At 41.8% G+C, this 26,665-nt stretch overlaps 1 protein-coding gene across 4 annotated transcripts; it reads right to left on the reverse strand.

Annotated features, from left to right (window-relative positions):
* Positions 1-347: 347 nt before the first annotated feature.
* LOC142571596 (alpha- and gamma-adaptin-binding protein p34-like) lies at positions 348-25,318 on the reverse strand. 4 transcript variants are annotated; one of them, XM_075680092.1, is made up of 10 exons: positions 25,041-25,317; positions 24,749-24,936; positions 23,685-23,784; positions 22,507-22,596; positions 21,252-21,320; positions 15,849-15,917; positions 15,670-15,765; positions 11,006-11,055; positions 5,750-5,835; positions 348-513 (listed from the first exon to the last, which is right to left on the reverse strand). In XM_075680092.1, exons 1-9 carry the CDS (start codon positions 25,108-25,110, stop codon positions 5,788-5,790), a joined length of 780 nt encoding a protein of 259 aa, XP_075536207.1. In that variant the 5' UTR covers positions 25,111-25,317; the 3' UTR covers positions 348-513; positions 5,750-5,787. The 4 variants fall into 4 exon arrangements, 3 of the variants coding, with proteins under 3 accessions (XP_075536207.1, XP_075536206.1, XP_075536208.1); XR_012825909.1 differs by lacking the exon at positions 5,750-5,835 and having other exon boundaries at positions 15,849-15,937; positions 25,041-25,318; XM_075680091.1 differs by lacking the exon at positions 5,750-5,835 and having other exon boundaries at positions 25,041-25,315.
* Positions 25,319-26,665: the final 1,347 nt, after the last annotated feature.

A 26,665-nucleotide genomic window follows, 5' to 3' on the forward strand; every position in this document is an offset into this window, starting at 1 on the left:
CAGAAACGGATCAACTTGCATTTGGCAATATAGTGTATGTGCACTTATGTTGGGTAAGGTAAAGCATATAAACTGTGTTGGATATAAAACAAAAATTGCTGCCACCATTGTGCATCATACTGAAGTGCAGTAATTTCACAGCAGGCTTGCTGGTACTATGGAAGACAATGAAGTCCAGCTATGCAACACATTTCCCCACAATACTGCTATTTGTCCTTGGTCACCAAGACAGTGAGGAATAAGATGATTGTGGTGTAGTTAAAGAACACGCAAACTTTTCGCTTCACAATAGTGTTGTATTCATGTAGTTATGTGGTTGTGGCGAATGTCCAAAGCACGGTCCTTCGTTGTCAGCATTATATAGAACACAAGATGTCCAGTTTATTTTTTGCTTCTATGCTTTAAAGACTTATGTACATGACTGGCTTGCTATTTCTCTGCTTCATCTTCAGAGCTGAGGCCACATATTTCATCCTCTTCACCTCCAAATGCCCTCCAAAACTGGATGGCAACCTGTAATGAGAAATGGTGAATCCAGCTGAGCATACCACAGTAAAACATCAATGATAATCAATGAGCCTACTTCCACTTTTGTTTTAATGCAGTTAGCCTTCTTGGGATAATTCACACACTTTCCAGGGTTGATCTGTTTCTGTACATAGCATTTTCTGGCCAAGAGAATTTGACCAATGTGCTGAATGAACTGGATTTGGAACCATTTGGGTCACTGTGTATGTGACACTGCGTATGTGCTGCTCTTCAGTGAACTTCTTTCACCCCAACTTCGGTCACTGGGTACGTGCCGTTCTTTACTGACAAAAAAGTCATTTGAAAATTCATACGTTGTTGGGAGGAACCAAACCTGCATCATATATACTTGGATAATCTTGTTTGTATATATATATATATGTGGCGGCGCAACTATCACCTCCAGGGCCAGTGAAGAAGAAGGCTCACGGGCAGGGTGCGTGAGAATAGAATGCAATCGAAACCGGTTCAGTGCTGGTTCAGGTCGCAAGCTTCGTTTCCTGTCCTGAGGAACAGAAGGTTCCTGGCTGACAGCCGCTCGTACGGAACAAGGCTTTCTCCTTACTTCTAGAGCTTGGTTTGGTGTTCTACAGACGCTCTTCTTAGGCCTTGTGTTGCGGAGTATTGTTTAGTATCTTCCTTTTATAATCTGGTTGATCTCATTGCGAGTTCCTAATGTATCTTCTCCTGGCCAGCAGTCTTTCCTCTGGACGGCTTCCCTTCCCACTAATGATATCCCTATAGAGGCTTTCTTGTGCAGTGGCATTCACAGCGTTCCAGTTGCCCTAGTGCAGAACAATGGGGGATTCATCTGCATGAGGAATCCAAAGGCAGTTCAAGAGTTGCGGAAAGCTACCCCACATTTCTAAAGCATAACCAATGTCTGAGAATTTGACAGAAAGGGGCATTCTATGTTGTTCACCGGACTAGACCTGTGTCTCTGACCTTCTAAAGTGTGGAATGTTTGCGAATCATCCGGTGAGCCCTTTTATTCCTGCTCATCTAGCTTGCGTTAAGGGGCTAGTTCGGGGAGTCGACATGAATCTGTGTGCTTCCGAGGTGCTGCAGATGTTTTCCACAGCAGGTGCCATTTCTGTCTACCTATGTTCACGAGTTTCTGAGAATCAGGGTCTGTCATTATCACTTTTGCAAGCACAACTAAGCCATCAGAGAACAAGGCATGGCCTTTAATACACGGGGTTTTAGCACTTTCTCCCCACCCACTGCAATGCGTTCAGTGTTGGCGATGTGGCCATTGCATTAACAGATGTAGATCAGATCTTCGGTGACACATTTGTGGTGAAGGCCACGACGCAAAGATGTGTTCCCTCTCAGAGTGAGCGATGCTGTTTGCGTGAAGGTTTCCACTCTGCGGACTGTTTGAAATGTTCTGTGAGAGACCAAGAGCTTCAATTCCTACATTTTATGGAATGCAAGCGATGTTCGCATTGTGAGGCTCGGACTATTAGAGAAGCCATGTTGGTATGTTGAAGCTGCTGCACATCACTCAAAAGCTATGGATGCGCCTATTGTTGATGTTGTAGGTGCTGCTGTGAAGAGAGCTATGGCAAAAGCCCTTGACAGTCTTTTTTCCGAACCTTTCAGAGACCATTAGGCATCTTTTAAATGTTCAGATGTCACAACTTTTGCAGGTTGCTCCGCGACCAAGTGTTGTTTCTGGGATTACAGTTTCTCATGAGAATACAGACAAAGGCCTATAGGCAGAGGCCTTGCCCCGCAGTACTGACAACACAACCTTCTGCATCTTGTGTCGAACGTGAGGGTGGTAACAGTTGCGAGTCCAGTTCAGAAAATATTGAGAACATGGATTTGTATGCTCGAACGTGTAAACATCGTGCTTCTCCATACTCTCAGAGAACTACTACCTTTCATAAACAAAAGGGTACAGTGAGTCAAAAAGACAACCTATCAAAGGGTGATTTCCTAAAAGATAGCATTCTACAGACGGCAGTTAATACTGCTGGTATATCGTCAACATAGGGACCTTAAAGGTGCTGCAGTGGAACTGTCATTCCATTTTTTCTGCAGCCACTGATTTGTTACATCTTTGTGAAGAACTTCCCCTGATTTGATTATTTTGCAAGAAACATGGTTATCTACAGAAGAACTATTGCACTTTTCGTCTGGATTGCCCTTCTCGTAATGGAGGGGGTTTATCATTTTTTATCTCATCGAAAATTTGTCATAGAGCTAAGATTAGTCCCCAGTCATTCTCTGCAAAAAGTGAGATTCTAGCATTAGACATACTGCTAGCTGGGTGTGCCCCATTTTTGATATTCAATGTTTATTTTCTTACAGAAGTTATGAATACAGGTTCACTTGATGCTGCGGTTGCAGCATGCAGAAAGGATATAATCATAGCTGGTGATTTCAATTCTCACCATGTATCATGAAGCAATCGGTCAGATTCTTGTGGCAAACAATTGGTTGATTAGACTTTGTCAAATGACCTTAATTATGTAAATTCGAGAACCACAGCTTATGTATCCAAAAAATCGCGTTTGGTAATAGACCCAACTTTTGCCAATTAGGGTTGTGTAAATTTGTCCTGGTCTGCTATCACCTCGGCCAAAAACAGTGACCATCTTCCAATAATTTTTGAGATTGTGTGCCAAATTTATTTGGTCAATAAACATGTCCGCACCTGTGTTAATTATAGCAAATTTCAAGTATCATTGTGGTCAGTTTCAAATAAACAGGTAGGACTAAGTGACGGAGTAAAGGTACCTAATTTGTGCCACGTGATAAGTGACAGCTATAAAAAATCCAGATTCAGTATGGAGTGAACTAAAGGTGGTACTTATTTCCCCTAATAATAATAATATTTGGGGTTTTACGTGCCAAAACCACTTTCTGATTATGAGGCACGCCGTAGTGGAGGACTCCGGAAATTTTGACCACCTGGGGTTCTTTAACGTGCACCTAAATCTAAGCACACGGGTGTTTTCGCATTTCGCCCCCATCGAAATGTGGCCGCCGTGGCCGGGATTCGATCCCGCGACCTCGTGCTCAGCAGCCCAACACCATACTTATTTCCCCTGGTGGAATCCTCACTGTGACTGCAAATATAGAAGGAAGGCAGCGCAGAGAAAGTTACTGTATAACCAATACCCACACATTTGGAATGACTATAAATTTGTTGCAGCTACATTCAGGCAGACAGTTCACAAATGAAAAGAAAATTATAACACCAAACATTACAGTTATCTTTCACAGTCTAGTAACAAAAAAGCCCTGTTTAGGTTTCTATGGTCCAAGATATTGTTTTAGCACAAACAAATGTAGATTCTGCTAGTTTAACTTCCACAGCATTGGTACAGTCACTGGAGGAGACTGCAAAAGGCTTACAGAGTCGATTATGTCACTTCTAACCTATCATATGCTGGCACCTGAACAAGCTGATGAATTCACAGCAGTCACATAAGAACAATTAATGAAAGAGAGAAAGTCGCTGCCAGTTTCAGCTTGAGGTCCTGATGGCATAACTACAGCAATGATAAAAACTATATTCAAATTGCCTCCCCAGAATTTGCTTAAACTTATAAATTTTTCCATTAATAATGCATGGATTCATCCAGATTATAAAAGTGCCTAAGTAATTCCACTACTTAAAAAGCAGGGCAATGTACATACAATAGATAACATCAGGTCTATTTCTCTGACTTCAAATCTTGCAAAGTTGATCAAGAGAATATTGCATGGTCATATCGAAAGGTGGATAGGCAACAACCAAATATTAGGTGACTCTCAAATAAGATTCAGGCCTGGGTGCTCAATTTGGTATGCTCATACTGACCTGGAGAGTCGAATTCAACTCACTCGCCGCAACAACCAGTGCAAAGGCTTAATGACATAAGATATTGCGAAGGCGTATGACGGTGCTGAGCACACCATGATCAGCAGACTGGAAAGTGTGAATCTCCCACAGTATATAATTCTATGGATTTATAATTTCCTAAGCGAACATACATGTTATTGCCATCAAAATGGTGTTTCTTCTCAATGTTAAAAACAGACAAGGGGTGTTCCTCCAAGCGCAGTACTCTCCCCGTTTTATTTAATCTTTTACTAAGTCATATTCCAACACACCATGATGTGCAGGTATACGTATACGCTGATGATATTGTATCTTTTTCTGCATAAAATGATATACATAGCCTTTATAAAGCATTGCAGTTGTATTTCAATCAGATTGAAACGTGACTTAAAGGAATACAAATGTTGCTAAATGTCAACAAAAGTGCACTCATTGTTTTTCCCTTAACTTTTCCCATCCAGATAACATTAACGTATGATCAGGAGATAATTCCACAGGTAGAATCATTAAAATATCTTGGAATGATTTATACAGAAAAGCTTAAACGGTGGACACACACAGAATACATTGCATCTAAAGGAGTACATGCTGTTGGCCTATTACAAAGAGTCGGCAGCAGTCGTTTTGGAATGTGCAGGGAGATTCTGCTCATGATTTATTGTACGTAAGTCTATTGTAAGTCTTGGCCTTCCAAAATTTGTAGCAAATAATATACATCATGAAACTCATCTGCCTTCTCTTCAAATTCAATTTTGGACACTGACAGTCCAAACATTACTGAATATCTATGCTTCTCCCCGGAGACGCTCCTCCTATGTGTTCATTCAAGAGCCGACTGTATTCTTCGCGAGTTAATGGTCTCGAGTGCACTGTACCTAGGTAATTTTTGTGCAGAAGCTATTAAAACAATTACAAGTATCAATCGCTGATGTGATTTTCCCAAGTTCACCTACTGCAACGGTAAGCGTTGAATTTGCTTATATATTTCTTAATAATGCTGAGCTTCTGCCTATTAGATACCTAAGCGGTTTGTTAGATGACCCCCTTGAGAATCTTCATATAGATACAGTAACAGCCACAGATGATTCTGTCAGTGAAGAGAAGGCAGGAGTGGGCACTTTTTCGCCATCATTAAATTGGTCTTTCTTTCTTCAACTGCCCAACTTTACACCAATATTACAGGCAGAGTTATTGGCTATCATTCCAGCTCTACGAAAACTTCTCATCTATTTATTCAGTCGTAACCATAACTGACTCCTTACGAGTTTGTTCTGCTCTATCAGTGCCAAATTCATTGGCCACTCTCTGAGAATTTTATTCAGCTATCCTTCAACATCTACGCCTCATCCATTTGGTATGGGTGCCAGGACACATGAGACTCACTTTAAACGAGTCAGCAGATGCACTAGCGGTGGCATCTCTTAAAGGCCCAGTTCTGAGGATCCTAAAGCCTTCAGCATACAACACAGCTGCAAGATTTAAAAAATTTTGTGTTTAAGAAGAATATGGTAGATCATGTGTATTAAATAACACCGATTTTCAGCATCTTACGTAGATTATCAAGGCACAGCAGATGATGTTCAACAAGAAAATTTGAAATTTCATTCACGAGAATGCGTTGCTGAATACCAATGCCTAATTTTTATTCCCATAGGTTTGGCATCTTCCCTTCGATGTTCTTATGGATGTTTTTACCTGAAACTATGGAACATTTCTTTATAGAGTGCCGTGGGTTCGACGTGCACACATAATGACTTCTAGAAAGTCCCCTTTGCCAACTTGGATTGGTCATTACGCTTCAAATGATACTGCCTCTTAGGGTGTCGGGACTAGGACACTGGAATAGGAACATATGTGATGCCATATTTAATTTTGTAAGTGAAACAAAGAGACTGCCATGCTAATTTGATCGTTTTACTTTTCTCATTATGAACACAAAAAAATTAACTTCAGATTTTCAAATAATAGAGCCTGAAAATTGATATTAACATCATCATCAGCCTATTTTATGTCCACTGCAGGACGAAGGCCTCTCCCTGCGATCTCCAATTACACCTGTCCTGCGCAAACCGAGTCCGACTAGCACCCGTAAATTTCCTAATTTCATCGCAACACCTAGTCTTCTGCCGTCCTCTACTGCACCTCCCTTCTCTTGGTACCCATTCTGTCACCCTAATGGTCCAATGGTTATCTAATTTGCGCACTACATGACCTGCCCAGTGCCATTTTTTTCTCTTAATGTCTATTAGAATATTGTCCATACCCGTTTGCTCTCTGATCCAAACCGCTCTCTTTCCGTCTCTTAAAGTTATGCCTAGCATTCTTTGTTCCATCGCTCTTTGCGCGGTCCTTAACTTGTTCTCAAGCTTCTTTGTCAGCGTCCAAGTCTCTGCCCCATATGTAATACCAATAAAATGCACTGATTGTATACTTTCCTTTTCAATGATAACAGTAAGCTCCCAGTCAGGAGCTCACAATGTCTGCCGTATGCGATTCAACCCATTTTTATTTTTCTGTGAATTTCCTTCTCATGGTCAGGGTTTCCTGTGATTAGTTTACTAAGGTAAATGTACTCCTTCACAGACTCTACAGGCTGACTTGCGATCTTGAACTCTTGTTCTCTTGCCCGGTTATTTATCATTATCTTTGTCTTCTGCGTATTAATCTTCAACCCCACTCTTACACTCTCCCTGTTAAGGTCCTCAATCATTTGTTGTAACTCGTCCGCAGTGTTGCTGAATAGAACAATGTCATCGGCAAACCAAAGGTTGTTGAGGTATTCGCCGTCAATCCTTACTACTAAACCTTCCCAGTTTAATAGCTTGAATACTTCGTCCAAGCACGCAGTGAATAGCATTGGAGAGATTGTGTCTCCCTGTCTGACCCCTTTCTTTATAGGTATCTTCCTACTTTTCTTGTGTAGAATTACGGTGGCTATGGAATTTCTGTAGGTATTTTCCAGGGTATTTACATAAGCGGTCTGTACTCCTTGATTACACAATGCCTCTATGACTGCTGGTATCTCTACTGAATCAAATGCTTTTTCGTAATCTATGAAAGCCATATAGAGAGGCTTATTGTACTCTGCGGATTTCTCGATAACCTGATTAATGACATGGATGTGGTCCATTGTAGAGTATCCCTTCCTGAAGCCAGGCTGTTCCATTGGTTGACTAAAGTCCAGTGTTGCCCTTATTCTATTGGAGATTATTTTGGTAAATACTTTATATAATACTGGGAGTAAGCTAATGGGCCTATAATTTTTTTCAGTTCTTTAACATCTCCCTTTTTGAGGATTAGTATAATGTTTGCATTCTTCCAGTTTTCTGGGACCTTTGCAGTCAATAGACACTTTGTATAGAGAGCCGCCAGTTTTCCTAGTATTATGTCTCCTCCATTTTTGATTAAATCGACTGTTATTCCATCCTCTCCTGCCACTTTTCCCCGTTTCATGCATTGCAAGGCCCTTCTGACCTCCCTGCTAGTTATAGGAGGAGTTTATGTATACCGTTGATTATTGTTTCGAATAGAGTTCTCCTGAGTCCTCTGGGTACTGTACAGGCCAGTATAGATTTCTTCCGCTGCTCTTACTATACCTTCAAGATTGCTGATGATATTACCCTGCTTATCTTTCAGTGCATAAATCTTGGTTTGTCCTATGCCAAGTTTCCTTCTCACTGATTTCAGGCTGCGTCCATTTTTTACGGCTTCGTCAGTCTTTCTCACGTTATAATTTCGAATAACACTTATTTTCACTTTGTTGATCAGTTTTGACAGTTCCGCAAATTCTATCTACCTCTTGATTTGGACACTTTCATACTTTGTCATTTCTTTATTAGGTCCTTTATTAATTGGGAGAGCTTGCCTACTGGTTGCCTTGGTTCCTTGCCTCCTACTTCAATTGCTGCCTCTGAAGCCAGCCTCGTTACGGTTTCATTCATTACCTCTATGTCATTATCATCATCTCTGTTCTAAGGCTGCATATTTGTTTGCAAGTACCAGCCTAAATTTGTCTGCTGTTACCCTTACTGCCTCTAAGTTGACCTGTTTTTTCTTGACCAATTTTACTCTTTCTCCATTCAAATTGAGGTGAATCCTAGCCCTCACTAACCTATGATCGCTGCACTTTACCCTACCTATCACTTCTACATCCTGCACTATGCTGGTATCGGTAGAAAGTATGAAAGCAATTTTATTTCTTGTTTCACCATTAGGGCTTTTCCAAGCCCACTTTCTGTTGCTATGTTTCCTGAAAAAGGTGTTCGCTATTCTCAGCTTATTGCTTTCTGCGAATTCTACCAGCATCTCTCCCCTAGCGTTTCTAGAACTGACGCCGTAGTTGCCAATTGCCTGTTCACCCGCCTGCTTTTTCCCCACTTTTGCAATGAAGTCACCCATTACTAGTGTATACTGAGTTTGCACTTTTCTCATCGCTAATTCAACATCTTCATAAAACTGATCTACTTCCTCATCGTCGTGACTGGATGTTGGAGCGTAGGCTTGTACTACCTTTAATCTATACCTCTTATTAAGTTTGATTGCGACTACTGCTACCCTCTTGTTAATGCTGTAGAATTCGTCAATGTTGCTCGCTATGTCCTTATGGATTAAGAATCCTACTCCGTATTGCTTCTTATCAGGGAGACCTCTATATCAGAGGATATGGCCGTTATTTAGCAATGTGTAAGCCTCACCAGTTCTTCTAATTTCACTAAGGCTGATAATATCGCATACAATGTCTGATAGTTCCTCTAAGAATCCTGTCCTGCTAAGCTAGCCTCACTCGAGAGGGTTCGGGTGTTAAACGTTGCAAGGGTTTCCACTGGCGGTCTGTCCAGACCCAGAGATTTTTAGCACCCTCTGCTGCATTACAGGTCTGACCGCCGCCTTGGTCAGATGCTCCGCAGCTGCTGGGGACTGAGGGCCATTGGTTAATTAAAGAAATCATCAGGGAGGTTGTGGCCGAATACTGCACCAGGGAGGCCAATTCCTGTTCTGGTGAGGGAGTGTCTTTGTTCAGCTTAGTGGGCCTTCCTAATTTGGTTGTACCTGGATTAGTACAGCACCACTCGCTCTCAGCATCTTTTGCCGGTGTCAGGCGTGACTCCAAGCCTGCAGATGTAGTGCAATGGAAAATGGAAAAAAAAAGAAACGGAGGGGTTGGGGGGTGGGGGATTTGAACTTCCGACTACCGCAACTGAGCATTCAACATAGCTCAGTAAGATAATCCCGCAGGTGGCTAGGCTATGTTGTCGCCGAAAAGTACGGCCCAGAGAGCCCTGCATGCCTAAGAGATCCTGGACTACTGACTGGGCTACTATTGCTGAGCTACCACATGTCTAAGCGAGGGTTAAAGGGCTAAAGATAATTCAATGTAGCATGAGTGCACACACATGTTAGGTCACATAGACGAGAACAACAGCATCTATAGTTCAACCAATGGTTCAGCGCACTTGCACTGCCAATATAAGCGGACATGGCCAACGCTCTCCAACGTGCCTGGCATCAAGAAATGTTCACCCGCATGCTGATGTCGGAATATAAATGTGCCTTTAACGGTTGCTTTGCTGGTGCTTGGTCGCTCAGTCTCGCCATCGATGGTGCGCCAGCTGGGCCATCTGTGCATGCGATTCAGCACAAGAGGCTGAATCCAATCATCCAGCAGATATAGCTAGCTGGCAGAGTGCGAAATCTCAAGCAAATGCAAAGTTGCCTACTGAAACAGAAGAGCAATAGGCAGCCAGATTAGAGCGTTATAGAGAAGCTTGCCAAATGTGGAAGTGTGCCAAGGTCAAAGCTACTGCAACCACCATCGTCATTCAGCAACAGGAACAATAAGCAGATGGAGACGAAGCCATGGATACAGCAATGGCACCCACAACAAACATTTGACGAACCACACCCTTCGGCTGGCAGCGAGCTCGACTGCGATGGCCAGGTTTCACCGCAGCTTTACAGACAATCCGTTCGGCAGCATGTGTAACATGTGTGGAGGACTGTGGCCTAACTTTAATGAAACACTTGTGCATAGTCTTTGCAAACCCAAGCCAAACAGACCTTTCGCTCATGATAACTAGGTTTACAAGAGTTAAACCTCAGCCAATATTTTTTCACTAAGTATAAATGAGTATCACGATCATGGTATGAAGCCCCTATCCAATCAGTACGCAACAAGTACTTCTTCTTCCTTTCTTTTTTTCACCCAGGTGAAAACAAGGTCAAATTGCAAGATGATTTAGTGCCAAAGATCACACCACAACAATTGGATGTGATTATCTGTTATACCACAACGTGACTGCAGTTGCCAATGCAGGTGCCAGTAAGGCCGGTTCACAAAAATCCTGGTCCATCAAGATTACTGCAAGATCACTTTCAGCAGACTTCTAAACTAATTTTTGGGCAGAACTATGCTTATGGCAATTCAAAGTGGCACAAGAAAGGTATGCAACTGACATGTGCAGGTAATATTCATGTGAGACCGCAGTTGCTCTGAACAGGCCACACTGAAACTTCTTGAGAAGAAAATAAATCTGTAATGGCTACTTATGTCTCAGGGAACTACAGCTGCTTAACCAACATAAGTTTCAAAGATAAAAATGTGCTGCTTTCACTTGGTACTTGAAGGCAGCTAATTCTTACTTTTTCTGCAAACTTCTTCCGCTCCTCTCCAGAAAGCTTGTCAGCTTGAACTGTGGGAAAAATATGGTTTTAACAAAACTGTGTGATTAATCGTATAGCCTCCCTTTTAGCATTTATAGGCATTAAGATGACATTGCACTATATAATTAAAGGTATATGTCAGCCAATTCATCATACACATCGCAAAATGTTGCCAGTTTGCTTTGGTCTCCTACACCTCACAGAATCAATGGATATATTTGATGCATGCCACATAAGATCTGGCCATAGCTTTCACGTTGCTTTGGGACATTAAAGGCCAACCGCAACAAAATTTGGACCACATAATAAGCCCAGTTTAATATAATGGAGATATAGAAAAACTTATGTGCAAAATTTAATGTTAGAAATACGAGTGGGAGCACTGCAAACAGTTTGCAAAAATAGCAATTTTTGTTACTGCAACTGTAAAAAAAGAAAAAAGAAAAGGAAAGACACTGCCATTACTGCAACTTTGAAGTGACGCTTAACCTCTGCAATCTTGGAGGCCATGCTGCTGTGTAGCGTAGATAGTGCAGCTTCCACGGGGTGCAGTGACAAGCCCTATATGAGACACTAAACAAACACATCTTCTGATTGGTCTCTGTGTTTCCCTAGGCACGACTACACAAGCAAGCCCAAATGCCCGGCGCCTGTGGCACATGGAATAAAGTCGGACACACTGTGCTGGGACTTACGCCATAGCGACACCACTAGGTGCACGCGTCACCTGCTTAGATGCTGTTTAGAGGCTGCTAACAAAAGGCTACACAATTACCAGCCTTGCGGCTTCAGTAGTATATACTAGACAACTCTAGCCAAAGTGAAATTTTATTGCAGTTGGCCTTTAAACCAAATACATCGAAATTCAATGCAACATGCTTCAGCATATATATCAGGACATTACAGTCTCTTTGCTCTCCCACACGTGCTTTAAGATGAGTACACGGAAAAGCCAGAATGGTGCAGCACCTGCTGTAAGCCAAATCTAGTTGAAGCGCTAATGTACAAGCCAAGACCTTGACACAACGACTTCGTGCCAAGTTATTGTGGGACCCTGCATTATTGTGAGCCATTTCCTCTGTAGGCTTTAAAAATGTGCAGAATGCTTGGCTTAAAACATTGCTATTTTGGGGACCATACTCTTGTAAAACCACATCCAGGAATTTTCAGTGTATCTTAATGATTGGCTAAGCCAGCAGAAGCATAACAGATAGCTGGAGTGCCACAGCATTATTTTTTAGTATCAATATTTTACGCAATAGTTCTGCGGAAGCCCAAAAGGTGGAGAGAAGTAAATAATTAAGCGAAAATGAGACATCCACCAAATTGTAGCAATTGCTTGTGGGGATGCGAGACTCTCACGCGCCCCCTGATATGTTGTTTTTCCCGCAAAGCTTCCGTATCCTGCAGTGCGGCTTCGCCGCGTGACCTGGGGCCCGCGGCGGTCGGCGTGGTTGAAGCGCAGTACGAGAGATGGCGCGAGTGTTGCGCTAACGCCGCCTCGCGGCAGGGTTACTTGGGGGCGCAAGGGAGAACACGCTATCTCTTTGGTTCGAGATCGTCAAGCGGCGCAGACGTTCCGCGCATGCGCCGATCCATGGTCTGCGAGACCGTCTCGTGAGGCCTCGTTCGAACGCGCTACCGTTCGCGTGACCGTACGCGCGAACAACCAGGCGTTGGGATCCAGCATGGGGCGAACATATTCGCTCGCTATCCGGTCGCGATGAGTCGGACTTCCGAGATTTGTCGCGCGCCCATCGGCATGTTTTGTGGATAACTCGGCTAGCAGGCATTGATCAATGAAAGGTGCAATAAATGCCCTTGTGATTGTTTGCACTACTGTGTTGTCGTTCCTTTGTCTCAAGAGCACGGTGTGAGAACCCCACATGCTACAAAGGAAACCCCCATACGGGTTCCTCGAAAGAAAAGCGTCGTAGTTGAAGAAAAACTGGTCCGGCACTCGAACCTGGGACCATCGCCTTTCCTGCAAGGTTTTTCTTTCGAGGAACCAAGCACGTATTCAGGATTTTTTTTCTGGGAGGGGGGGGGCAAGGTATCTTTTCCATGCAAATGAGGGGGGGGGTTACCTTTACTAGTAAGAACATGAATAATGCCCACCATTCGCCATAAAGACGCATAAACTCGCAAAAGAGAAATGAAATAAGGTGTATCTCACAGGTACACCTGTGAGGTACACCTCTCCTTTACTTGGCGAACAAGGAACCACGTCAAATGGACTCGCCCAGGAAAGAAGCACAGGAAGAACGCTACCAAGAACAAGTAAAGAAGTGAATGTGCAAAATAATGATCACCACAGCAGAATACAACTTAAAGGAACTGCAGTTGGCAGCCAAGGCACACGGACCGCACAGGCTTGTGTTACTATGCCAGCCAATCACAGAAACAAAGAAAATCGTCGCCCTGAAGCCTTTTCAAAATGGTGTCGTACTTGATACCTCGGGAGCGTCGGTTGTTCTTGAAGAGTCTTTTCATCGGCACGGACACGGACAAAGTGTATGGAGTCTGAGCATTTCACTCTTCAAATGTCTGCGGTACAGTTCATTTCATTGCTGAGCCCGTTTTACTCATGAAACTTTACTGCCAACTGAAATGAAACCTGACAATAAATACTTGCAGTGAAGCAAGCATTTTATTTCAGTTCAATAAAGAATTAGGCTTTTGCCATTCCACAATAATAGGCGAGGGATAACATAAGATTACGCGCTAATAATTTTATTTTTATGGTTACCGCCTTACTTGAGTAACAGGAAAAGTTTGAAGTATGACTTATTTGCAGCCTTGCGGAGGAACAGAGGCTGGTGGCTATGAGGGTGTGGGCAGGGTTTCACTGCGTTCTTAGGTTGTATCTGACGATAGTAGCGTTTTTTGAATTAGCTCTGGAAGAATTATAGAAAAATATATATTCGCGGAATAATCACAGTTCTTTTGGATCCCTTGCTCATATTGTTATTTGGGAAGTTGCGTAACAATGCGTGGCCGCCAGTCCCGTACAACTGCATATAGAGCGCAGGACGCTGCAGTTCTAGACGTACTGCGCCCACTGCGGAAGGTTAGAAAAACACCAACATAAGCACATCACAGAAGTGGCTACGTCAGGCGGCTTGACCGGTAACTGTAAAAGCGTTATTCAAAACACATGGAATTGTACTGCACTTTTGGCATTGTTTTCTCTACTTCCTTCTTAAATAAAAAGATGTTGATCCATAAATTTTTCATAAACAACAGTTAAATTTGTTAATTTTCGCTTTTCCTTCCCGTTTGGCTGTTGCCTTGGCTTTCTCCCTTTGTAGATCGCTTAATTTCTCAACTTCTTGCGACTCTTGTTTCCAGTTGCCAATTTTGCCTGAAAAGTGCTGTACAATTAGGGAAAAACCAGACGAGGTAATAGGTGACAGTTGTATTGCTTTTGGGTTTAAGGGTTATTGCAGGGTTTGGTGATGGACGCTGTCTTGCATTATTTTATTTTCCACCTTATCTAACCCATATCGCAGATATACGATTCCGAGGATCTGCCATCGTTGTGGCAAGCAGTCACTCGAGGAAATTATGAAGCAAAATGAAAAGTTAAATGCAAGTGGCGCTTCCTCTGGCCGCAACTCGTTCCACAAGCATATGGACCAGCTGACCATGAACCGAATCCCTTTCCTGGTCCCTCGATCGGTCTAAAAAAAGAAGGTTGAACTAACCAAGCAACAGCGATGTGCGTGACTGTTGAATAGATGGTGACAACTGAATGCATCTCGAGTTAATTGCGCGGGCACCAAATCGATTAGAGAACTGGCCTTCACACCCCAGGAGATACCGATAACTACCGCCATCCAAAAGGAGTGAAAACAGCAGCAATATATTGACCACCGAATAGCTGTCAAGTCTCAACATTGATTTGGCGGCGCTTTAGGATTGTGTGTGAGGAATGGTGGCGTGGGCTGGCAGGGGGGGAGGAGGTGTATGCCTCTTATTTTTGGGTACGTGCGTGCGAGGAACCCATATAGGTTTCCTTTGTAGCAATTGCTATGATTGGGTGGATGATGCCTTATTTTCCCTTAATTAATCAATATTTTACGTTTATGGCACATTTTATGTCATGTGCATTGCACTGCAAAGTAGTGTTATCTTTGTCTAAGGAAGTCAACAGAGTGGGTCAGGAGACAACTCTGGGAACAACAAGAATCTTTTAAGGTGGCACACTCACTGAGCAGAAAAGGCACCGAAGAATGAACATAGGCAGCAATGGCATTTCCACTTTTAACAACAATGTAGACCAATGAGCAAGTGGACGGATATTGTGGTTTTGGTGGTGCACAGGATGCTGCTATTAAAATTCTCACTTCAGCTTTTCTTCACTTCATTTTGGCGTCAGATGCTCGGTGTCGTGTAAAGCAAAAGCATGTTACATGAAAGTGAAAGTATCCCTTAAAATTATTGAATATAATACCTCACTCAGGTCAGACAATTGCATGCGTGCCTTTGTTGTCCTGTCTAGTTGAACACTGACTTTTTAAGAGGAATGTGCCAAGTACCCCAGGAATAAATTATTTTGGATTAAAAGAGCAAAGTGATCTCTTTAGGTAGCACAATGGTTTGCACTCATGCTGACACTGATAGCTAACGAGTTATGGTACCTTTCATATCTTTAAACTTGGCAAACAGTTCCTCAAAGCTTGCATCTTCACCGTCAGTGGCCATGGCTTCTGAGAAAAGCTTGAGATCTGTGCTGGCTGTAATGGCAAAAAAAAAGGCTCAGTCAAATTTGCCTACAAAGCTTTAAAAAAAATTAAGAAAAAGGAAAAGAAAGGTGCACCTTCTCCACTATCCCCTGCAGATAATCTTGAATGTTGGTTGCCTGATCTGCTTGGCCCTGGAACTTCACCTGAGTAGCAAGGCAAGTCACTGAGCAACAAATAGACAATGTAGCAGAATTAGCTCTTTTTTTCTGGTAACCACAATGAAGTTACCAGTGCAATGACACAATGGCACATAAAAATTATTCCTTAAATTCATCATCATCATCATCAGCCAGGTTACGCCCACAGCAAGGCAAAGGATTCTCCCATACTTCTCCAACTACCCCGGTCATGTACTAATTGTGGCCTTGTCGCCCCTGCAAACTTCTTAATCTCATCCACCCACCTAACTTTCTGCTGCCCTCTGCTACACTTCCCCTCCCTTGGAATCTAGTCCGTAACCCTTAATGGCCATCGGTTATCTTCCCTCCTCATTACATGTCCTGCCCATGCCCATTTCTTTTTCTTGATTTCAACTAAGATGTCATCGCTTAAATTAATGCCATCTAAAGCTAAGAGGAACGAACAGCCCAACCTTCACTCTCTTGGCCTACTTCAATATGAAGCTTTAGCTCAGGGGCTCCTAAATACATAGGAACAGAGAGATTGTTTTGGCAACCACTGCATCAAATTTGATGAAGTTTGTTGCACTTATAAGAAAACGTTAAAATCTATCGAATGTTGCAAGTCATACTCACATATTAGTGGTATACCTGTGAGCGACATGTAATGCATTGCAATTATGTCTGCTTAAGTACACACACACACAAAACATGTATATATATATATATATATATATATATATATATATATATATATATATATATATATATATATATATATATATATATATATATAAGAAGTCAGAAGTGGTTTTTTAAATGAATTACAATTACACCACCCGCTCGACCTCAAGAGCAACCACCTCAATGGTTCGAATAAATGTTTTCTCTCTCTCTCTCTTGCATATACAGAAGGAGGTCCCATAGTTGGAGACTGAATCGGGACCTCCTATGGTAGTGAATGTAGAAAAATTAAAGCAGCAAACAGTAGTAGCGAGCACAAACAATAAGATACAACGTAGGCAAAGAAAAGAAAGAAAAATAAAAACAGCAGTAGCGAAATAAAACAATAAAATACACCGTAGAAAAAGAAAGAAACAAAGAGCAGCAAACAAAGGAACCAAAAGTCGCAATTAGACAGGGTTAGACAAAATCTCCTAAGTAGCTGTCGGACAGTTACAGGGTGAAAAATACTAAAAATAAATTAGAAAAAAGAAAGAAAACGTAAAGAAGTCGTATCTATTTTCAGAAATGAAAAAGAACCCCTGATGAAATGCTTCATCAAAAAAAAAAAAAAAAAAAGGTTGTGGACAGGTAGGTATGATAGGGAGCGAGACAGAAAAAGAAGTAACCACAATTATGCAGAATATGGCATGGGTGTGAGGAAAGTCTTCAATCTTTTTTGAATTTGCCAACTGATTGAGAGATTTTGATTGGCGGTGGTATGGTTTTTCAGAGGCGGATTCCAGTGAAGTATACCATTTGTTTACCATAGATGATATGAACTGAAGGTAAAATAAAATTATCATTATGTGCAAACCTTGTCAAGTTAGTGTTCACCAGGTTGGATTGAGGGATGATGAACAGAGGAAGTTGATTGCTGATTTTCTTGAATAATAATATACCTAGCTTGTAATTTAAAGGTGTTATCAACTGTTAGGATGTTGTTGGCATATAATAGAGATTTCGTGTCACTGCGATAGGGACTATGGGTAAGTATTCTAATGAATTGTTTTTGTAAAGTTTGAAGGGAGACAAGGCGGCTGCTTTAGGTATTGCCCCAAGATGTGATACAGTAATTAATATAGGAATGAATGAAAGCATAGTATAACGAAAGTAATGAAGGCTGAGAAAATATATCACAGGATTGAATTAAAACATCTGTGCCATAAGCCATTTTTCTTCGCAGGTGAGCAACTTGCAAGTGAAACTTCAAGTGATGGTCGAGTTGAATTCCCAAAAACATACCTTTTCTTCTGCTTCAATTGCAAATTGATTTAAAAATACTGGCGGGATATAATTATGTACACGTTGGTGAGAGTGAAAATGAACGAACCTCGTTTTAGTGGGATTAATTTCCAATTTATTATGGAAGCACCAAGATGCCAAGCTTATCAGGTCATTATTTAGTTTATGTGTCAGAGATTGGAGGCATTTATCAGTGTTAACAATTGTTATGTCATCTGCATAAAGTAAGCATTCTGAAGTAGTAAGAGAAGTTGGCAAATCATTTATATAAATTATGAAAAGAAGTTGGCCGAGAATAGAATCTTGGGGTACTCCTATATTTGTTACTTTAGGTCTAGGTTTATAACCTAACAGGCTAAAGGCTAACAACCTGAATTCTGTTGAGTAAGTATTTTTTTATTAATGAGAGTGTGGGACCAGTTATGCCTATTGCATCAAGCTTCATAAAAAGAATGTGGTGGCTGATAGTGTCGAATACTTTGGTGAAATCTACAAATGCAGAGCCTGCGTAGTAGTCCCCATCAATTGCTTTCTACAGCCTTTCAGTTAAAAATAACAAAGCGAGGTCAGTGAATTTACTTCATGAAAACCAAATTGGGAAGGTGATAGAATCTGAAATTTATTGAGGTATTTTGTAAGGCAAATTTCAAGTAATTTTTAGAATATTTTGCTGAAAAAAGGCAGTTTGCAAATGGGTCGATAGTTGAGCATTAGCATGCAGCCACCTTTCTTGAAAATGGGAGCGACTTCACCACTTTTCAGTTCTACAGGAAAGATGCCAGATTTGAAAGCAAGGTTGATAATGGTTGCCAGAATATCAGAAACAGCATGCGCAATCATTATTATGTGGGTAGGGTGAATACCATCAAGACCAGCACTTGTTATTTTCAGGTTGCAAATGACATCATGAACTTCATGAGATGTTTTTGAAAATAAGATGAAAGATGTGGCAAATGAGAAAGGAGAAGATGATAGCCAGCACTGGGGATGACATCAGTGTGAAAAAAGTATTTACTGAAGGCCTCAGCAATGTCTAACGGGCTGTCACACATATTGTTATACTGAATAGTAGTCATGCTAGACTGCCTTTTGTTCCTGTTCAGGAATGAGTTAATGATTTCCCATTTTTTCTTAACATTTGAGCCAGTATCTTCAATTTTTTACTCATAATAGATCTTTTTTTGCATTTTTCAGTCGTAATGTAAGAGTGGTGCAAAACATTTTGTAACACGCAAGTAGCTTTAAATTAAAAGGTTTCCACTTCATTTTTCTATAAAGGTTCTCTTTGGCTCTCAGCTCTTTCAATAATTTTTCAGTAATCCAAGAGTTCTGAGGACTAGCGTATACCTTTTTTAACTTTACTAACCTGCGTATGACTTTGAATGAGAGACAAAAAAATGGATGAAAACACCAAATAGGCAATTTGTGGATCATCTAAGGGTATTGCTGAGGACCAGTCAGTGCGCATAACAGCATCATTGAACAATTCCTTGACTAAAACATCAGAACTTGAATGAACTTGAAAACATGCCTGGTGAAGTATTTGCAGGCTAGAGTAGCGTTAAAGTTGAAGCACAAAAAAATCGGGTAATGATCAGTGATGTCGACGTTAAGAACCCCTCCATCCGGTGCTGGTGATAGATTATAAAGTGCATGATCAATTAGGATGCTTCCACCACATTAATGCAGTGAGTGGGAAGGGAGCTTAAACATTCCTATTCAAAACTCTGAAAGACACTGGAATATTTCAGAGAATTAGGGGAAGAGAGGTCAAGTAAATTAAAGTTGAAATGACCCATAATCACGGCATTTGTGTGATCAAGAGCTAATGTATGTAATATTTGGTGGAGCGCTTCACAGAAATTAATAACCGACAAGGATGGGGAACGATAAATGCATCCAAAGGTGACGCTCTTGTCGTTTAGTTTAACAGGAAAATCATGGTTGAATGACACTTTCGCAGTCAGTTACATTTAACTCAATGTCATGTTGTCGTTCATAGCATGTGTTAGAATTGATATAAATAGCTACACCTCCATGATTGCTGCTTGCTCTATGCGAATATTCAGACTTGCATGAAAGGAGACAAAACAGATTTTTGTTGTCGTCACAAAGCCAGTTTTCAGAAATACTGATAAATGAAAAAGGATTGTCAAGAACCGAGAGAAGATGCTGTATGTCATTAAAATGTTTACGGATGCTTCTTGCTTTTTGCAATAGCCCAGTCGGAGACAGGCAAAAGAAAGCTGTTGAGTTGGTCTATTGAGAAGTAGTTAGCCATAAATGGATGGACTTAATTACAGATGGACTTAATTACAACAAAGGGAGAATTTCAAATTGATTGTGGTCTGCTAACAGATTTGGATAGGTCAGCTTCGCAAGTGATGCGGAGCACATTGCTCTCTGTAGTCCTTCTGGCTTTGATTTGACAGTTGTCAGTCCATAAGAACTTCCAGTTGTTCCTCTTTTTTAAGAAAAGTGCCTGAGAAAAAAGTGCCTTATTTTCGGGTGTGAAGTAGTTGTTAAAGTAGACAGGGCTATTGGCAGCTCCAGACAATCCAATGTCCTCTAGGCACAGCCTAGCCTTCTGAGCCTTGCTCACGAAATCGGCTTTTTTCATCCGGGAGCAGAAACGAGCAAGCAATTTCTTGTGCCAGCTTACATGGTCACAACACGGTGAACAATGTCAAGATCAGAGGGTGCCAGTTTGCAATCAATCCTATCACCTATAGTCTGCATGACTGCTCTGCAGCCTTCCCCTTCCGTTACCGGGAATGCAAAATGCAGCAAAATGCTAATGTTGCGGTGCCACTGTGGTTGCCACCTGCATGCAAACCATGCTGAATTTTGCTTAATGTGCAGCATCTCTTATTAAGCCTACAATGGCACAAATGACAACCAAGAATGTGCCTAATACACAAGGTATCCAATACTTCATTATCAAAGTAAGATGAACAAATACCAGCATCAAGTGGGAATTAAAGAACTGAACATACAGGAATAATGACTTGATCAGTCCAGAGTTGGCGACTCTTTCTCTGAAGTGTGCAGGTTTGTTTCCTTATGCAAGGCTCCTTTCACATCTGTTAGTGCTAGCGTATGCATCCAAAAGCCACAGTACAGTGTGTGCAGTCCATGAGAAGTGTAGAGCATGCCATGCAAACACAATGTCCCTGGATTTGTCGATGCATGCTATACTAAAATTCTGCATTATGTACACTTAAATAGCATCAACCTTGCAAATTTTGTCTATCAGACACATCATAGCATCAAAGTCATAGTTGTGCTTTATAAAACATATTTTTAGGTGCAATCTGAAGAGCCTTGCTGAGCTAAACATTGTAACAAGCACCTCTTCACAACTACAAGAGGATTTATGGTTCTCCTTGCCTTTCATTTCAAGCTGAGGCCACGGATGTGCATGAAGTGCTTCAATAATCCTTCTGACCCCTGTTGCATCTGAAATTGAGACAGTACACATGGTTATTATTTAGTAGTCTGTGTATTTGTATAATAGTACAGCTGGCTGTTTGCGTGTAAAACATGACATACCAGCCAAAGTAAACAAATTTCACCGACCATTGCGATACTCCCTAATGCAAAATTTGAGCGCAGCTCTATACGTGTTTCCACTTGGCTGGCACGGACAAGCTTTCTTGTGTGGCACATTGCAAACAGAGAGAAGTTTGGTACAACTGCCTCGCTAATCGGGAGATCATGAGAGGCATGTGTGGGTGACGCGTGTGCACGATTGATGGCAGCTGCTGCAGACAGACCTTCGCTCATGCAGCGCTTTCTTTCCATATAGACAACAGGCGCTACTCTGGTGCCATCTCGTAGCCATTGTCACTGCAAAGCCCATCTTGCACAGCACTACACTTTTCTCCTCATGCTTTTGCCAAACCCTCCTCCTCCACTTTCTGCCTCATGGTTTTGCTGCACCCTCCTCCTCTGCTTTCCTCCTCCCGCTCTCTTCGCTATTGCTTTCATCTCTCGCTTCACTCCGCATTCGCCTTCATCCTTTGCTGAGCTCATTCGCTCAGTTACCTTGATTTACAGCGGTGGCTTAGGAGCTAGCATATTTTGCTGCCGAGTGCAATGTTTGACGCTTGGTTGGGGCAACTATCTACCAATTGAGGCAGTAAGCAAGGACACCCATCTACTGAGGCTTTAGCAACATTAAAGAAAACTAGGCAGCTGTAATTAATTAGGCAAGCTCCACTGTACCATCTTCCACAGCCATTTAGCAACAATTCTTTTCTTTCATTCTATTCTTATATATTACAACACATGCCTGATTCTCCAAACACAGTGGCATATATGCTTGTGAGCCAATGATAAAGGGTGAAAGGAATGGGGAAGAAATATAAAGAAACACTACAAAGTATGAGCACAGTTGGAGCCTGTGCACACAGGAACAAACTAGTCAGGTCGAGCTAATTTCTAGGAGCCTAAAAAAGCAGACATTGGCCACCATTAAAGTGAAAATGCGGGTGATTTCATACTTGACTATTGTCCATTTTAAAGTGACTGACCAAAACTTTTATATCCCCTTGAACATTGAACAGTAAAGCTTTTTTTACCATCATCTAGTTTCCACACAGTCTTACTGTTGAAATGTTTTCAGTTTTAAAAAATTAGTTACCTTCTTCATCATCCTCTTCACTCGGTTGAGTTTCAATCAACTCACAGCTTCGTTCAACACACCACTCTAATACCTGCTGCCTTGATAGCCCTGAAATGAATAAGCCTATAAAACATCAAGGACAAAACAAAAATTCTAAGGCGGTCTGCATTGTTTTAACAAATTGAGAGTTGATGACAGCACTGCGGATCATAAGGCTACTCATATTGCGAACATGAAGCAGCAGTACGACTACCAAAAAATAGTTCTAGCATGAAATGCATTCTAACTCAATAATTATACATGCTGGATTAGAAAATAATACGGGTGGGCGAAAATTCGAAGTTGCCAATACGAATCGAATGTTACACACTAAATATTCATATTTGTATCCAAAAAGGAACTATTTGGTATTTTTAAATATTCGAAACTAAAGTTATTTCGCAACTACCGACTGTTAAAGTATGGTTACTGTTCTCCGTAAGGCTAAACAAAGTATCGCAAATTACCATAAGTGAGATGACAAAAGTGTTAGAAGCAATACTGAAACAAAATGGGTAGTGCAAGCTTTTTTTTCAGCTTTGCAGTCTAGGCCTACCTGACAAACGATGATTTTTGCTTGTAGTCAGTCATGTGACACTCTTGGCAGTCTATTCGAGCAGCAGTTTATCGGTTACACTAGAAACTGCGATGCTTTCTTTGCAATGAGCTATTTTGCATGTGTTTACAGCACACAAGTCCTTCAGCAGCTTTTCTTTCTTTTTCTACAACTTTGGATCTTTTTTCGGAAACCGTTTATATAATCTTTCTGAAAAGCTAGTGATACAGCAGTCATTCTTTCTTGGAACGCTTGTTTCGAACCAGGCTCTATACTTGTCTAGAGGCAATGGGGGCAGTTTTATTTTTAGTGACTAAAACTGATTCTTTTTTACCTGATAGTTACCTTTCATTTTCTTTACTAGTCTGTACAGGTGTTATCTACCTTACCCGAAATAAATACTCATGCTGTAAACATATGCACATGTATTTCACTATCTGATTTATTTCAGTACTTACTATTCATATTCAATTCTTTGTGAAAAGGTTATTTGCCCACCTCTAGAACATAAGTAAATAGTCCTAATGTTCTGATGTCACTAATGATAAAAACAAATTTATCTGCCCCCCAAAATTACACCCAAACTGTAATTAGTGCTTGCCTTGTGGTTCTGCAGCAGAGGGGCAGCGGCCACAAACCAGAAGCACGACGTCACAGCGACATTTTTCTATCCACTTGTCTGCCAGCTCCAAGGTGTCTTTCTGAAGTAATACAGAGGGCAGGTTGTTTGTTATGGTACTAATGTTTGCTTTTCTTTCAGTCAGAAGTGACTTTTCATTTGCTTGAACCAGCATGAACAACATACAGAATACGAAGTATACAGGTCTGCTGATGGACATTGTTCATACAGCTTGTAAAATCCAATTTAGCTACATGGGGTTCCATGGCACGCAAGTGAAAAGAGTAGCGCTTGTTCTTACGGTAACCACAGCGCCATCATACATTGCATTTGTAACCTTGTTTCTTTAAATTTAAATCGGCTTAAATGGGTCAATGCTTCGCGATCGTCCTGCGATGTTTCATGTCTTGCAAGTCCAACAACAAGCTATTCCAGTCTTCCAAGTTAATAAGTTTCACTTGGTTAATGGCATGTTCATGTCATGCGTAAGTATACATCTGAGTGCGCAAGAAAAACAAAGCACATCCCATACCATTAACAGAAACAGCTATTACGCGAACATTCTGGATGCATTTGTTCGCAGCATCGTCGTTGGTCAGCGAGGCTGAGATTTTCGGGAAGCCTGGCTTAAGCAAATCATTTCTATTTATTCTGTATGATGTGTTTACGGCTGCCCGTCTTTGTAACCTGCTAGCGTTCTGTCTCGTTTTCGCGTTACAGCGCGGCGGCTTACTAGGCGAACGAATTTCCTGCTCGCCTCTCTCCTACTTCGTTTCTTGTCAGTTGCTCTGCGAATTTGCGACAGCTTTCGCATTGCGCTGTCGCGCGCAGGCTTCGCGATTAGTCTGTCTACCGCTAGTTAAATCGTTCATATTCATGTGCCTTCGCCTGTGGTTGCTGTGCAAGTGTGCTTATATTACTTATGCCGGGTACTATGTTTTCACAGTGGTTTGACATATACCTTCGTAGGCCTCGTTTTAAGTTCACCGTGTTGATTACACAACCTCAATTCAGTCTCCAGCACAACTAGAAGTAAGGACACCCACCTGGTTTGGGTTGAAAAGTACTATAAGGCCGTGAATGTTTTCGGCACTGTCGTAATATTCATCTACTGATGTCGACGTCGTGTGCAGGTAGATGGTCGCAGTGTAGTATTTTGTTTCAAATGCCCATGGGAAAGCCTGGACGCCCTGGGAAACATCGACAGGCGAAACCGATGGGGAGTCTACGATTTCTGCGCATAAAACAAAACAAAGCGGTAATTAGGCATACACACTTGCAATGTTGCATATGTTCGCGGATAATTCACGTCTTGAGAAACCCAGTGTTACAACGAACCTTTCACAAGACCATCCGTACTGTCATCACAGCAGCTAACGATTAGACATCCGTCCAGTTTTCCGTTCATTGTTACGCCCCGCAGCTAGGTTTCACATTACAAAACCATAAGCAACTTTAGTTATTTTTGATAACACGTTTTAGATTACTTTTCGATTTATATCGTAGAGCGCAAACAATAATCACAAAGTGATAGAACAGCTTAGATTGCTTCGCGGCGATGCAGCAGTAGCATAGCTACGGTAGCATAGCATAGCAAACAGAGCGTACTTAGCTTGTCATGACTTGGCAAAGGACCTCGACTTGGCTGGCCACAGCTGCTTTGTGCACAAGAACAGGGCGGCGAAGACGACAGTCAGTTTTAGAAATGTGTTTTTAATTATTGTCACAGTTATAAATGCAATGCACATATATTTTTAAATAAATGTCGGCAATTTATTTATGAGCTTATGTTTATCGGCGCTTTATCTCTGAGAATGGCAGCGGCCATGTTTGCAGGGGCGAAAGAAGCGCAAGCAGGGCGCAATTAACCCCCGCAGCTGAGGTCTCTCCCGAAGTACTTAAGCGCTTTGGTATTCGACACTTCAAAATTAGTAGTACTCTACTCTAGGCAACAAAAATATCAATTTTTATTGTTGCTCCTCAAATATGGCGCGCACATATAAACGTTACGCAATTAAAATGTTAATGGTCATTATAAATATATATAGCGCCACTTATTGCAAGTTATTTCACCACCAATCGCTAAATTATGGACGCTTTCGGGGCTATTCTCAAACTAAAGGGACAGCAAAGACGAGTTTGGGCGGGGGGACACCGGGCAGCGTGCGAACCCCCCCCCCCCCCCCCCCAACGTCTCGCGCGCGCTTTATCACGTGACCTCCAACATTGGATGCGCATCTAGTCACCATATCCTTCTCGTCCCATCCTAGCACGTTTTCCCTCGCACGCAAAGCATACGATATTAACGCACTTTGACTACCTCGCTACAATCTCTCTATGTTTATATTGAACCTCACGGCAACCGCGACTACGGCTATAATTACTACCGCAATAATATCTGAACTGTTCCGCTTCTCCAGCCATCCCGCTCCTCCCGTTATTCTGCTGTCTATATAAATACCTGCTAACTCTACCGAAATTTTCGTAAGGTCAAGAATTTAGGCTCCAGAAGAGTACGCATTTGGGCTGGTTGGTTCACGATTACGAGCAATAAAAACAGCGCTAAACGACAGGACGAGTGAAGGGACACAGACAACAGCGCTGACTAACAACCAAAGTGTCTTTATTCTTTCCGTCAGCATTTATATGCTCCACCACTATCTGAAACCACAGAAACAACAGAATTGGGCATGCGCAGGGGGATCGCAATTAATGTGATAGGAATGCAATCTCCTTCGGAAGGAGAGAAATAGATGGAAGGCTTACACATGCTTCGCCGCTAACGTGAATGTGGAAAGCTTCGGAGATAAGGCGTGCGCGGTCATCGCGGTATTTTGACAGGTAGGTCACATCTTCTAAAGAAGGCTTGCAGCCGCATTCATTGCAATGGAGTGACAACTGACTATCTTTTGCTCGTTTTTGAAATTTGTTTTGAGTGCTCGTGCATGCGGTCATTGATGCAC

Source organism: Dermacentor variabilis, chromosome 2 (assembly GCF_050947875.1).
Source record: "Dermacentor variabilis isolate Ectoservices chromosome 2, ASM5094787v1, whole genome shotgun sequence".
Classification (NCBI taxonomy): domain Eukaryota; kingdom Metazoa; phylum Arthropoda; class Arachnida; order Ixodida; family Ixodidae; genus Dermacentor; species Dermacentor variabilis.